Consider the following 12750-nt stretch of genomic DNA (forward strand, 5'->3'; position numbering starts at 1 on the left):
AATTAATTAATGTACATGCTTCTGTGCGCACGCGCGTCTGCGTGTGTGGTGTGGTGTGGTGGTGGTGGTGGTGGTGTGTGTGTGTGTGCGTGTGTGTGTGTGTGTGTGTGTGTGTGTGTGTGTGTGTGTGTGTGTGTGTGTGTGTGTGTGTGTGTGTGTGTGTGTGTGTGTGTGTGTGTGTGTGTGTGTGTGTGTGTGTGTGTGTGTGTGTGTGTGTGTGTGTGTGTGTGTGTGTGTGTGTGTGTGTGTGTGTGTGTGTGTGTGTGTATTTATCTTCATGTCATAATTTATTGAAATCAAGCAACAGCCCTGTACATTACATTCGTGCTAACCCAAGCCCACTGCACAAACATAATATAACAATGGTTGATGACGGCATATCTACAAATGCCCCTAAAAATACTCTTCGTTCCGGCTCGATAAGATGCATGACACTAACATCAAGATGTCTGAAAATGTTGCCATCTTATATACATATGTTCAGGTGTGTGAATGACTTGCCATGGTATTGGTTTCTTGGTGGTGAAAGTTGCAAGTGTTATGATGCCAATTCTACACCCGCAGCCAAATCCTCAGCTTCCTCTTGGAGTTCTCGAGCTTTCTCTATCAGCAGCGTCTGCAATAAGAGCATAATATGAGTTACCTATGAAAAATAGTTGTACCAAACAACAGACAAACACAGGTAAAAGACAGACAGAGAGACATACAGTAAGTAAAATTGACAGACAGACAGACAGACAGACTGACTGACTAATAGACAGACAAACAGACAGACAGACAGACAGACAGACAAACAGACTGCATGACCAACAGAGAGACAGAGAGACAGAGAAACAGACAGACAGACAGACATACAAACATAATGACAGACAGATTTAAAAGTTCTAAGAAACTGTTTTAACTCAACTTCAGAAGAAGAACATCAAGGTCATAAAAAGAGAGAAATCTTAGCTCTTACCAATGCAGTGACAGCATTGCAAACTGTCCTACCCACTTTCTGCCATTAGTTGCTCTGGGTTGCTTACATTGTGTTTGTATGTGCTACATGTATTTCCTTGTGTAGTCCTAGTAAACTCTCGCAGTTGCTATATGGTAGGTATATATGTATTTAAAATTGAATTTATTTGACGAACACACCTAAATCAAATAAACAAACAGATGGTACACAAACACATTGTTGCATTGACTGGTCAATGGTATAACAAGTAAGATCCATTAATTAAACTATCAAACTGATGTATTGCAAAGTGCCTCTATTGCACAAAAGTTTCTGTTGCCTCTGTGTGATTCTTAGAGACAAGTAAACTGACAAACAAACAATCAGACAAAGAGATAAACAAGCAACTAGAAAGTCAAACAAACAACCAAACACATTGGCCAACTAATAGACAACACACAGAAATACCGACGCCCAAGCAGCCTCATCAATATAATCATAGCAAACAATGCATGGTAACCTTTGCTGCTGCGATTATCTTCTTAGCAGCTTCACGAGACAGTGGACGCACGCATTTGACCAGAGTATCCACATCGACTCGTGCAACCAGCTGGAGTGTCTTGAAACCGGCTTTGTAAAGCTGCTTTGCACGACTCTGATAAACATAATAGAACTGACTACATTACTCTGGCAACTCCTAGCAACATGATACTAAGTAGCACATTCTAAGTTGTCACAGATTTCTTCTAAAAATTCACTGTTGCCTTTGTAAAATTAAATGAGAAAAAGACAGGCAAAAGCCAAAGGGTCCATAAACAAAAACACATTGAATAGATTTTGTCATGTCTACTTATCACGCACAGTTTTGTTTCTCAGTTTGTCCGTCTGTCTGTCTGTCTGTCTGTGTGTCTGTCTGACTGTCTGTCAATACATATACTTTGAACATTCCAGCTATTACACATAATTCAGCAAATCCACACATGTAGTGTCCAGAGTACAAGTAATGATAAAGTTAGAGTTCTAAACTGGTCCACAGCTATCTGCGTCCATTGCTTGCTTAGCGGCATAATGATCCCATCTTCTGCTGGATTGCTCTCCCGTTGCATCACTGTAGTTGAATGGTGATTTGTTTTCTGCATTTGTCCATGAACTCTGCAGAGTTTGGAACACAAGTTTCATTATTTGAAAATTTTGCAAGTGAAAGCAAATTTGGTCTCCTTGTTGACCCCATCTTCCAAAGTGTGCCAGAAGAGTGGTGTTAACAATATAAATTACCACTCAAAAGTTTTTCAATCTGGTATTTGGCTTTCATTCTCTCCTCTCTTCGTTTGGTCTGTCTCTCTCTCTTCATTAGTTTGTCCGTCTGTTCATCTGTCTGCCTGCCTGTCCGTCTGTCTGCCTGTCTGTGTAATAACCAAACACAAACGACGACGTTATATCAATATGCATCTTCATTACCAGTTTGACAGACGGCAGCTCCATCAATGGCAACAGCTCTGTAGTGCTTGCCATTGCAATTCGTTTCGTAATCACTTCAAGGAGAAGACTCAAACTCCAGAATTCAGGCAACTCCTGCAATCACACAACATCAACTGCTCATGTCTGTGTTTCCACGTGCATTCATATGCTATAACAATCGACCTTGGTAAAGTGAACTAAACAGCTGGAAAACGAAGTAGCCGATTGAAGTAAACTTTGTACAAAACCTCGCTGCACTTGAAAGTTCTCTGATGTTTCCCAGATGGTACTGCCTTGAATTAGTTGATACAATATGAAGGACAAGAAGAAACGAACATATCGGTTTTCTTCGTCATCATTCTAACAAAGTACAAACATGTACAACTGTCAATAACATAAAGCTTTAACTTAATCATTAACTAGCATTATTAAATAATTAATTAGTACAAGTCTATACTATGCGCATGCGCAGATTAATTACAAATAATAGGACACGCCTAGAAATTCTAAGGCAAGTTGAACCAAACACACGCAACTAAAGCCAACTACACATGTATACAGTGACGTATTGCCTTAAAGCACAGTGCAATAAAATCTAGCAAATGTAGCAAATGTTTCAAGACGCGCACGCGCATAACTATTAATCTCAGAAAATCAAACAACGGCGTTATTAGCGAGGAAACTGGGTGTCGAATGTGAAACTCGGAAAGCAACCTGCTGTATAACCTACTGTATGTACAATCACGCTTGATTCCGAAATATTCCACTAATCTTACGCTTTACGTAACGCGAAATAAAACGCGGCAAGAAGACCAACGTTAGAAAATATTCTAGCTAAGTCTCGTTCTAAATCACGCATAAATCATTTCTTAAACAGAAATAAGTACGTCAGGAAAAAGGAAAAAAGGAAAAAAGGAAAAGTGGAGAACCGGGGCATCGATCCCCGTACCTCTCGCATGCTAAGCGAGCGCTCTACCATTTGAGCTAGTTCCCCAGCTGATAGGTTACTAGCCAAAAGTCGCCTAAATACTGGGAATACCTAAGACTCTATAAGTGTAAATAGATTATATGTAAATTGCGCAGCATAAACAGTTTCCTATCAAAAACTTTCTAACACAATACATTGTCTTGTTATTCAAATAATTTCTACACAAAGTTGACTTGACTAAGTTTTATAATTTACTAGAAGTTCCCACTAGACTGTCTAAAAATTGTCAGTATATCAGTCCCTCATAATTCATACATTTTTTAAGTTGTAAACTCAAATACTTGAAAAGAGTAATTAGCGCTAAAAAGGTATTCAAAATTGCAATGTCAACACACACAGACACAGACACACAGACACACAGACACACTCAGACACACACACACACACACACAGCACACACACACACACACACACACACACACACACACACACACACACACACACACACACACACACCATAATTATGTTAGCAAGTAGTAGTTCCACCTTATAGCTTGCTTCTCCTGAAACTCTTCGTGATAGATAACCTTCATTACAACCAATAACATCAGCGGCGTGAGACTCACTCGAAGAGAAATTCGACACCTCAATAAAAAATGCAGTCAAAATAAAATATAATCAATGCATTTCATACTGTTGTATATACGTGTACATATCTTATAAAATACATTACTAAACATCAATTCCACAAATTTGTTAAAAACGAGTCAGCAAAGGTACAACAAAATTTTTAATACATAATGTCTTTAGAAATGTAATGATATTAGCAAATAATTTAGTTGAGAAATGAACCCTTTCTTTCTCTGTTCGTCTGCTCTGCTTGCTTGGCTGCCTGCCTGTCTGTCTGTCTGTCTGTCAAATAACATTTATTTCAAACATATATCTATAATACAATGCTAGCAAGGTAACTATGTCTGTCTGTCTGTCTGTCTGTCTGTCTGTCTGTCTGTCTGCCTGTCTGTCTATCCGTCTCTCTGTCTGTCTGTCAATACATATATTTTCAAACATTGAACTATATTATACACCATCTAAGCACTAAATACTAGCCAATCCAATAGGTCTGTCTGTCTGTCTGTCTGTCTGTCTGTCTGTCTGTCTGTCTGGATTGTCATTCGTCGCCTTTTCTTTGTCAACTCATTTCTTGTATTGACGTCTGCTCTAGATGGTCTATTATTTGATTCTGACATTCAAGGTCAAGTCCATTAGTTAATCTATGACTTTGCTGTTTGCAAGGACTGATTTGCTTTTAAAAAATCCTAGCCTCTGTACTAGTAGAATCTATATGAGAATAAAGTAGTGTCTGTCTGTCTGTCTGTCTGTCTGTCTGAAAAATACAAATATTTTAAACTTTTCAGTATTAATATATTTGAGGTTTCGTAATAAATCTGAAGTGAACAGGATGGATAACCTAATTATAAACTAGAACAGAAGGGATGCATACATATTCAACTAAATTAAAGCTCCAAGGCATGAAGTGTGCTGAGGTGCAATACAATCTGTCTGTCTATCTGTCTGTCTGTCCGTCCGTCCGTCTGTCTGTCCGCCCGTCTGTCTGCTTGTCTGTTTGTGTGTCCATTACATACATTTTGAACCATGAAATCTACATACAACACAACTAAGCGAGCCTACTGTCTCAATCGCACTGTCTGTCTGTCTGTCTGTTTGCTTGCTTGCTCGCCTTTCTGTCTGTCTCTCTGTCTGGTTTATTTATTTATTTATTTTCATATATCATCACTATTCTAACGCAACAGCAGGTAAATGAAAGAAAAAATCTATCGATATTACAGTATGAGCTACAAAATTGTTTGATAGAATGTGAATTAGTTAACTCTGTGTCTGTCCATGTCTCTTTCCATCTGTTTGTCCGTCTGTCTGTTTATTTGTCTGTCTGCCTGTTTGTCTGTTTGTCTGTCTATTTGTCTGTCTGTTGGTTTGTTTGTCTATCTATCTGTCTGTCTGTCGGTTTGCTTGTCTATCTATCTGCCTGTCTGTCTGCCTGTCCGTTTGCCTGTTTGTATGCAAGTCCGTTTGTCTGTCTGCATGGTTGTCGACCTGTCTGCATGTTTGTCTGTCTGCACGCCTGTCTTGTTTGCTCTGTTTAACTATTTTTGCCCTTCCTCTTGCATGTGTGTGGCATTTTGGCTACTCAATTTATTCCATATCTCACTTTTGTGAAAAGCAGTATCCAATGGTTGAGTTTCATTGAAAGTGTGAGATCATATGGAGTAACAAGATGAACAAGATGAAGATCGCCAGCAAGAACAAGGTGTTCTTGTGCTCGCTGCAAGTCACGATAGACAATTGGTCCAATGTCAACATCAATACAACCTAGAAATGTAACAAAAGTAAAAACAAAAGTGTAACAGATATGGATACAGTAAAGCACACACATACACACGCGTGAGCATACACATGCACACACACACACACACACACACACACACACACACACACACACACACACACACACACAATGACATACCTAAAACCTAACCTAAACATCAGGAGCTGCCTCAGAGGTCACGGCCCCAGCTGTTAAGCTGGGGCCCAAGGCCCTGTGTGCTACTCAGGAAATTCTGACCCTGCGCTAGCAAACTCCTGGAGCTGAGTCAGGCACTCACAGGAGCACCAACTTGTGAAGCCAACTGTGGTGTGAGCACCGGAAGTCTCACCAGGACCCCAGTGGCTCCTGTCACATCACAGCCAAAGGCTGCGTAAGTCCCCAGCCAGTGACCAGGTACTCATTTATACTCCTGAGTTGAGAGAAGCAAATGTGTGTTAGTTTCTTGCTTAAAGAAATTATGCGATAGCTCGCCATCACTTGTGACCCTTCAAGGTCCCGGATGTAAACACTCCATAAGATGACTCTCTAACCAACTGAGCTATTGCACCACACACACACACACACACATACACACACACACACACACACACACACACACACACACACACACACACACGCACACACACACACACACACACACAAACAAAAACATGCCACGAAAATAATGCAAGCCAGCACATACTACATGCACAAGTGCATATAAATATGTAAAATAAAAAATAGGAAAATGAGTGGTAAATAGTTTGGCAAAATTGATGCACGTCCACAAACTTAGCCAATAAATGGACAAACACACAGACAGACAAAGCAGACAAACAGAAAGACAGGCAACAGATAAACACACAAAAAAACAGATAGCCACATAAATTGACTAGAACACAATTACAAACAGACTAGTGCACAAACAAACACAACACAATAAAGACACCATCCACTAAATCCACTAACACGCTCAACTATATTGCAGTTACTCACCCTTATACGTAGCTCTTCCCACAGCTGTTACATCAAGATCACACAACAAATCATCACTAGCTGCCAATGGATCCTCTTTCTTGATAAATCCTCCACCGCAAACATCAGCAGGAACATCCAACTTTTGTGATCCATGTAATACTGGTAAGCTCATGCAAGTAGGGCGATAGCAAAGCAGTTTTGCATTCAACAGACTCCGTATTGCCTCTTTCACAAAACTCTCCACATCTTCACGTTTTGTTTGTATGCTGAAAAGTGTCGTGTTCATAAATGACATCAACTGCTCCTCATTGCTGGCAATCTGAATTAAGATAAATCAAAACACTTGGTAGCATGTCCATCTATCTAAACTGCCTGTGTGTCTCTGTGTCTGTCAGTCAGTCTTTTCTGTCTATTTGTCAGGCTGTCTGTCTATATGTCTGTGTCTTTATCTGTCCGTCTGTCTGTCTGTCCGTCTGTCTGTCTGTCCGTCTGTGTGTCTGCCTGTATTTTTGGCAGCATATGTCACAACAGTCAGTAAAATCCTGAAGCCAAGTCAAATGCCTCCATGTTCATGTCGTATTGGCGAAAAAGATTTTCTACAATTCTGCAAAGATGCAATGCCAAAGTTATCCTTCCAAAACTCTGAAAACTGTCACCTAATCACTGTGATTTAAATACATTATTTGATTTTGACATTCAAAGTCAAGTCCATTAGTTAATGACTTTGTTGTTTGCAAGGACTAATTTGTATTAAAAAAATCCTAGAATATGTACAAGTAGAATCTGTACGAGAATAAAATATCTGCCTGTCTGTCTGTCTGTCTGCCAAATTCATTTATTTCATACATCAACTCACACCAATGCAAACTACATGATAATAGCCAGTCTGTCTGTCTCTGTTGAGTTGCATATAATTGCATCTATCTGTGCCTGTTCACTGTTTCTCTAAATTCTTACTTTCAGCCCTATAATGTTTAAGACAAGTCTCCTCATAGGTTTGTTGTCTTGCAATAATAGTGAACTATAACAGTTGCTAAATGAGCTTCGAAGCATTTCAATGACCTGCAATACACACGTTTGTTAGCACACAGACCTAAATTGCTATTTCAAACACACACCAACACATCAACATAGACAGCATGCACACAGACAAGTGAACAGGTGAGCAAGCTATAGCAAGCCAACAAACAAACAGAAACAGAGAAATCTACAAAATCAAATTGACAAACAACAAATAGTTGGTATATTCTCCTTGCTCCAAAGTGTATCTGTGGCTTCTACCATTACTGTACAATAAACAGTAGCACAACTAACAGAGACAAAAATAGACAGACTGACACATAGACAGACGAACAGGCTATAACAGACAAACAGAAAAAAAAGCAACATACAAAGAGACAGACAGACAAACAGCCCACAGACAGACAGGCAGACAGACAGACACACAGGCAAACAGACAAACAAACAGACAAAAACAAAATACAAACAACCAGAAAACAGCATAAACACAGTGACACACACACACACACACACACACACACACACACACACACACACACACACACACACACACACACACACACACACACACACCCATCTGTGCACACATATAGTACATTTCAATTGCCACAAACATAAGGCACCTTCACCTGCATTTGTTCCTTTGGCTGCACAATCAAAATGCTCTCTCCACTGTCATCTAAACCAGCCCTTCCAGCTCTCCCTACCATCTGTTTGTAATGACTGATTGTCATCAACTGCTGCCCAACATACGGAGAACGTACAATAACCCTAATTGAGCAAAACTTCAGTAAACTAGACAAAAAGAAAGTGCTTTGCACATTTTGCCAGAACAGTAGACTGAGTCAAGACAAGAAACAGATAGTTACATTAGAAATCTTAAGAATGATTGAAGCACAAAAATACAACAAAAATTAACAGCCAGACAAAAAGATAACAAAGATACAACAAAAACAGAGGAACAAACAAAAGACAAATAAACAGAAAGACAAATGTATACAAACAGATACAAAATAGATACAAAAAACCCAGAAAAACATAAACAGACACAGGCAAATAAACAAATTGACAGATAATTAAAACAAAAAGATAAAGAAACAGTCAAAAAGACAAACAGACAGATACACAGACAGACAGACAAACAGACAGACGTGTACACTAGCTATTGCTTTGCCCCATGGTGCTACAGCTCGTTTATGAAAATAAATGTACTGTCAGACAAACAGACAGACAAACAAACAGACAAACAGACAGACAAACAAACAGACAAACAGACAGACAAACATATAGACACAGACAGACAAACAGACAGATCGACAGACAAGCAGAAAGAAATGAAACATCACAATTGTGCTCTAAAATATAACAAATTGTGATAGACCTAACATGTGCAGTTCTGAGTAGTAAACACCTACAGTAGCTCTCTAATCGACCCACCAGCTGACTGAGAAACAGACAGAGAGAGAAAACAGTCAGCAATACAGACAAACAGTCAAACAGACACACCTGCACACCTGCACACACACACGCACACACACACACACACACACACACACACACACACACACACACACAAGTTACAGATGAACAGCTCTACTTGACTCACAAGAATACCTACCGTTCAATTAAATAATCAAAATTTTAAATAATAAGAGTTAATACCTTTTTGCTGGCAAGTTAACACCTGCTGCAAGAGTTGATGTGCAGCAGAGAACAAACAGAACTCCACACATGTATGCAGATTCTATGTGTTGTCGCTCATCCATGGTCAATGTGCTGTTGTGGTAGGCCACTCCATATGGTATTGTCTTTGCTAAAACGGAACAGAGAGATCCAACATCATCGTTGATGGCCTCAAGAAGTTGCCGTTTCTCGGCAGAACGCCACTCCAGCATTTGAGCATATGAACTAAAAGCGTGTAACAGAGTATAGCAATTGGACACAAATATGTTGTAAAACTGCATGTAACCCTTCTGTGTCTATCTGTCTGTCTGTCTGTCTGCTTGTCTGTCTGTCTGCTTGCCTGTCTGCCTGTCTGTCTGTTAGCCTGTTTGTCTGTCTTTCTGTCTGCTTGTCTGTCTGTCTGTCTGTCTGTCTGTCTGTCTGTCTGTCTGTCACATATATTTTCAAACATTCATCTATCATACAAAGAGTGCTAGGCAATGACATAATGTTTTAGGTGCTACAGTACACAGGAAAAAGCACTAAAAAACAGTAACAACTTAACTTAAAAGATAACCCAGGTCAGCCTAGTGGCTAAAGAACTGGGTTGAGTACTTAGCGCTACTTGTGTCACTTGACAAGCTTGCCATCTTCCTCAGTATGACTTTGGCATTGCATTTTTGCAGCTGTCTGTCTGTCTGTCTGTCTGTCTGTCTGTCACTAAAAACAATTCTTATTACTTGCCCAACACGAACGAAATCATTGTTGCCACACTCTGACAGCTCAACTTCGTCGGACAAAACACAAGACACGAATGTGTAGGAAAGCCATCCTCCCCCAGCACGGCATCCAACACGAGGGCCACCAAACCATCCGGATCTCTCTTCAAGTCAACATGACTGACAATATCCAACTAAAGAAATAGTACACATAATCACTAAGTATCAAAGCATTCACACATGTCACCAAGTCCATCCCCTCACACCCAAGTAGCGTGCATCAATTAAGATAATATCAAATAACACGTGACAAACCACGTGTAAGCAAATATGTATTATGAAACATACCCTACAAGGTGTGTCTTCTGAAAGTATTTCTTCTTCATTAATCACATCATCCACTAGATATGTCCCATCTTTAAATTGAACGTATTCTTTGAGTTGGACCTCAAATGAGTACAAACAAGCACAGTTTATCACATTGCAACATCGTGGGTAACAGTTGGTGTATGTGTCTTACTGGCCTGAAGTCATTGCAGTAGAGTTCAGCATCTAGGAATTGCTGGAGATCGGAAAGGTTGCTCAGGGTGGCACTCATACCAATGATCTGTGTTGAAGCTAATAACAGAGAAACACACAAAAGTTAAGTCCAGTCATCAATGCCAAGTGTGCACATTTGTGTATTAGTGTGTGTGTGTGTGTGTGTGTGTGTGTGTGTGTGTGTGTGTGTGTGTGTGTGTGTGTGTGTGTGTGTGTGTGTTGTGTGTGACCACGTTCACTGCAACAACATTTACTGCATTAATTAAAGACTCACGGCTTCCAAACTTCAGCTTGCAAATACAGATTTCAAGAGTTGCACCACGTCCACCTCCTTCACCAAGCATGTGGAGCTACGAAACACGGGCATAAAAATGGAAATGTGTTGATGCATATACTCCACTATGCATCTGTTGATTAAAGCAGCTAGACTATGTAATTAAATCAATTATAACACATAAAAGACACTCAAACACATGCACACACACAGATGCATACACACACACACACACACACACACACACACACACACACACACACACACACACACACACACACACACACACACACACACACACACACACAGCACAACACAGCACAGCACAGCACAGCACAGCACAGCACAGCACAGCACAGCACAGCACAGCACAGCACAGCACAGCACAGCACAGCACAGCAGAGCACAGCACAGCACAGCACAGCACAGTACAGCACAGCACAGCACAGCACAGCACAGCACACAGTAACTGAGATCTCTTGTTGTCTATGCATTGATGTCTCATGCTTAGAACTAAGACTATAACAAACTATTGGATCCAGCAATATCAACAAGTTGTTGAGGTAATTGTATGATTACAGCTGTTGTTCAAGTAGAATTGCCATCGATCTCATATTTAAACAATTTGCTGATAAGTTTTCTACATTTAAATGCTACAGCCTTACTTCATCAAACACGGCAATTCCAATGTCCTCGATGCGATTCTCTTCAATCAAACTGTTGACCAAACTATTAGCCTGAAAATCAGTAACACACACTAGCAAATGTACCATGCACCATACAACAGATGATCAACACATGTCTGACTTTTTCAATTGTAGCAATATACAATGAGCATTTGTTTGGACGTTTCAATGGAGGCATTCGCCCTCTGTGTGCTGCATACTCTTCAATGCTGAAGCCCAATTCTGTTGCAAAGGGACACAGAGCACGAACCTTCAAACCACAGAAAGCCACCATACAGCATGTCTAGTTTTGCATTCACGTCTAAGTCTGTTTGTCTGTCTACTTGTTTGTCAAATTCACGTGCATTTGTTGTGCATATAACACACATATGGCATTTACCTTTTCTTGAACTATGGACACAAAGGGGAGGACATACAGGGCATCACGATTACGACAAAGCAATTCTCTAAGAATCAAAATCTCTGCAACGAGAGTCTTTCCTCCACTAGTCGGGAGTGAATAAATGAGGTTACGTCTGCGACTGACAGCGTCCAACTTCAGACACGTCTCCTGCCACTCTAGAGAAACAAAATAAGAGTGAATACACAAACACAATACAAACACAAATTTTTACTACAGTGCATAATGTACGTACAGTATCATATTGCTAGGTTCTATTGCTATTGACATGTAAACTCCGTGTCATATTGACACTATGCCTAATAGCCACACTCAAGCTGTTGTGCCTACCGCAAGACAACAGGTATGTAATTAAAATATGTAAAGACCCGAACGATCAAACTGTTGAAATCACGTGATTATGGCTTTGAAAACAGTACAGGTTTGAAAACTGCTTCTTCATTTAAGCACTAAAGTGCAAAACCCTTGGCTGCTATGCACTGTGGATCGGTATTCACAAACAGCACTGTCAATCAGTATATGCCTATCAGGTAAATGGAATGTCAGCTACACTTTAGCTACATAATAAGCATGAGAAGGGTTTGGATTTATTTGGCCATGTGTTATGCAGGAGGCGAACTGAGTTGTCAAGTCGGTTGGATGCTGGTCTACGGCCGGCATTACTATCCCTAGTCGCTGCCTTGCCTCGGGTAATGAAAGGTCAGTATGAAACGTCACTTTATATAATGTCTGCATTGGCTGAAAGTGGGCAAAGACAAAGTCAGT

The 12750-nt window shown here is 40.1% G+C and overlaps 1 protein-coding gene and 1 non-coding gene across 2 annotated transcripts in view; both read right to left on the reverse strand.

Annotated features, from left to right (window-relative positions):
* Window positions 1-279: 279 nt before the first annotated feature.
* LOC134182558 (helicase POLQ-like) overlaps window positions 280-12750 on the reverse strand; it is a 16108-nt gene continuing 3637 nt past the window's right edge. The window contains exons 4-20 of the mRNA XM_062649982.1: window positions 11965-12143; window positions 11707-11835; window positions 11565-11636; window positions 10900-10975; window positions 10606-10703; window positions 10434-10532; window positions 10107-10279; window positions 9367-9612; window positions 8334-8475; window positions 7642-7746; window positions 6703-7003; window positions 5551-5711; window positions 3870-3968; window positions 2579-2755; window positions 2396-2509; window positions 1458-1592; window positions 280-616 (exon numbers count right to left, since the gene is read on the reverse strand). Coding sequence (XP_062505966.1) covers window positions 539-616; window positions 1458-1592; window positions 2396-2509; window positions 2579-2755; window positions 3870-3968; window positions 5551-5711; window positions 6703-7003; window positions 7642-7746; window positions 8334-8475; window positions 9367-9612; window positions 10107-10279; window positions 10434-10532; window positions 10606-10703; window positions 10900-10975; window positions 11565-11636; window positions 11707-11835; window positions 11965-12143 — 2384 coding nt within the window. The 3' untranslated portion in view covers window positions 280-538. The remainder of the gene's footprint in view (window positions 617-1457; window positions 1593-2395; window positions 2510-2578; window positions 2756-3869; window positions 3969-5550; window positions 5712-6702; window positions 7004-7641; window positions 7747-8333; window positions 8476-9366; window positions 9613-10106; window positions 10280-10433; window positions 10533-10605; window positions 10704-10899; window positions 10976-11564; window positions 11637-11706; window positions 11836-11964; window positions 12144-12750) is intronic.
* Window positions 3317-3389, reverse strand: Trnaa-agc (transfer RNA alanine (anticodon AGC)). The gene has a single exon. It is a non-coding gene; the product is annotated as a tRNA-Ala (tRNA).

Source organism: Corticium candelabrum, chromosome 1, assembly GCF_963422355.1.
Source record: "Corticium candelabrum chromosome 1, ooCorCand1.1, whole genome shotgun sequence".
NCBI classification, from domain to species: Eukaryota; Metazoa; Porifera; class Homoscleromorpha; order Homosclerophorida; family Plakinidae; genus Corticium; species Corticium candelabrum.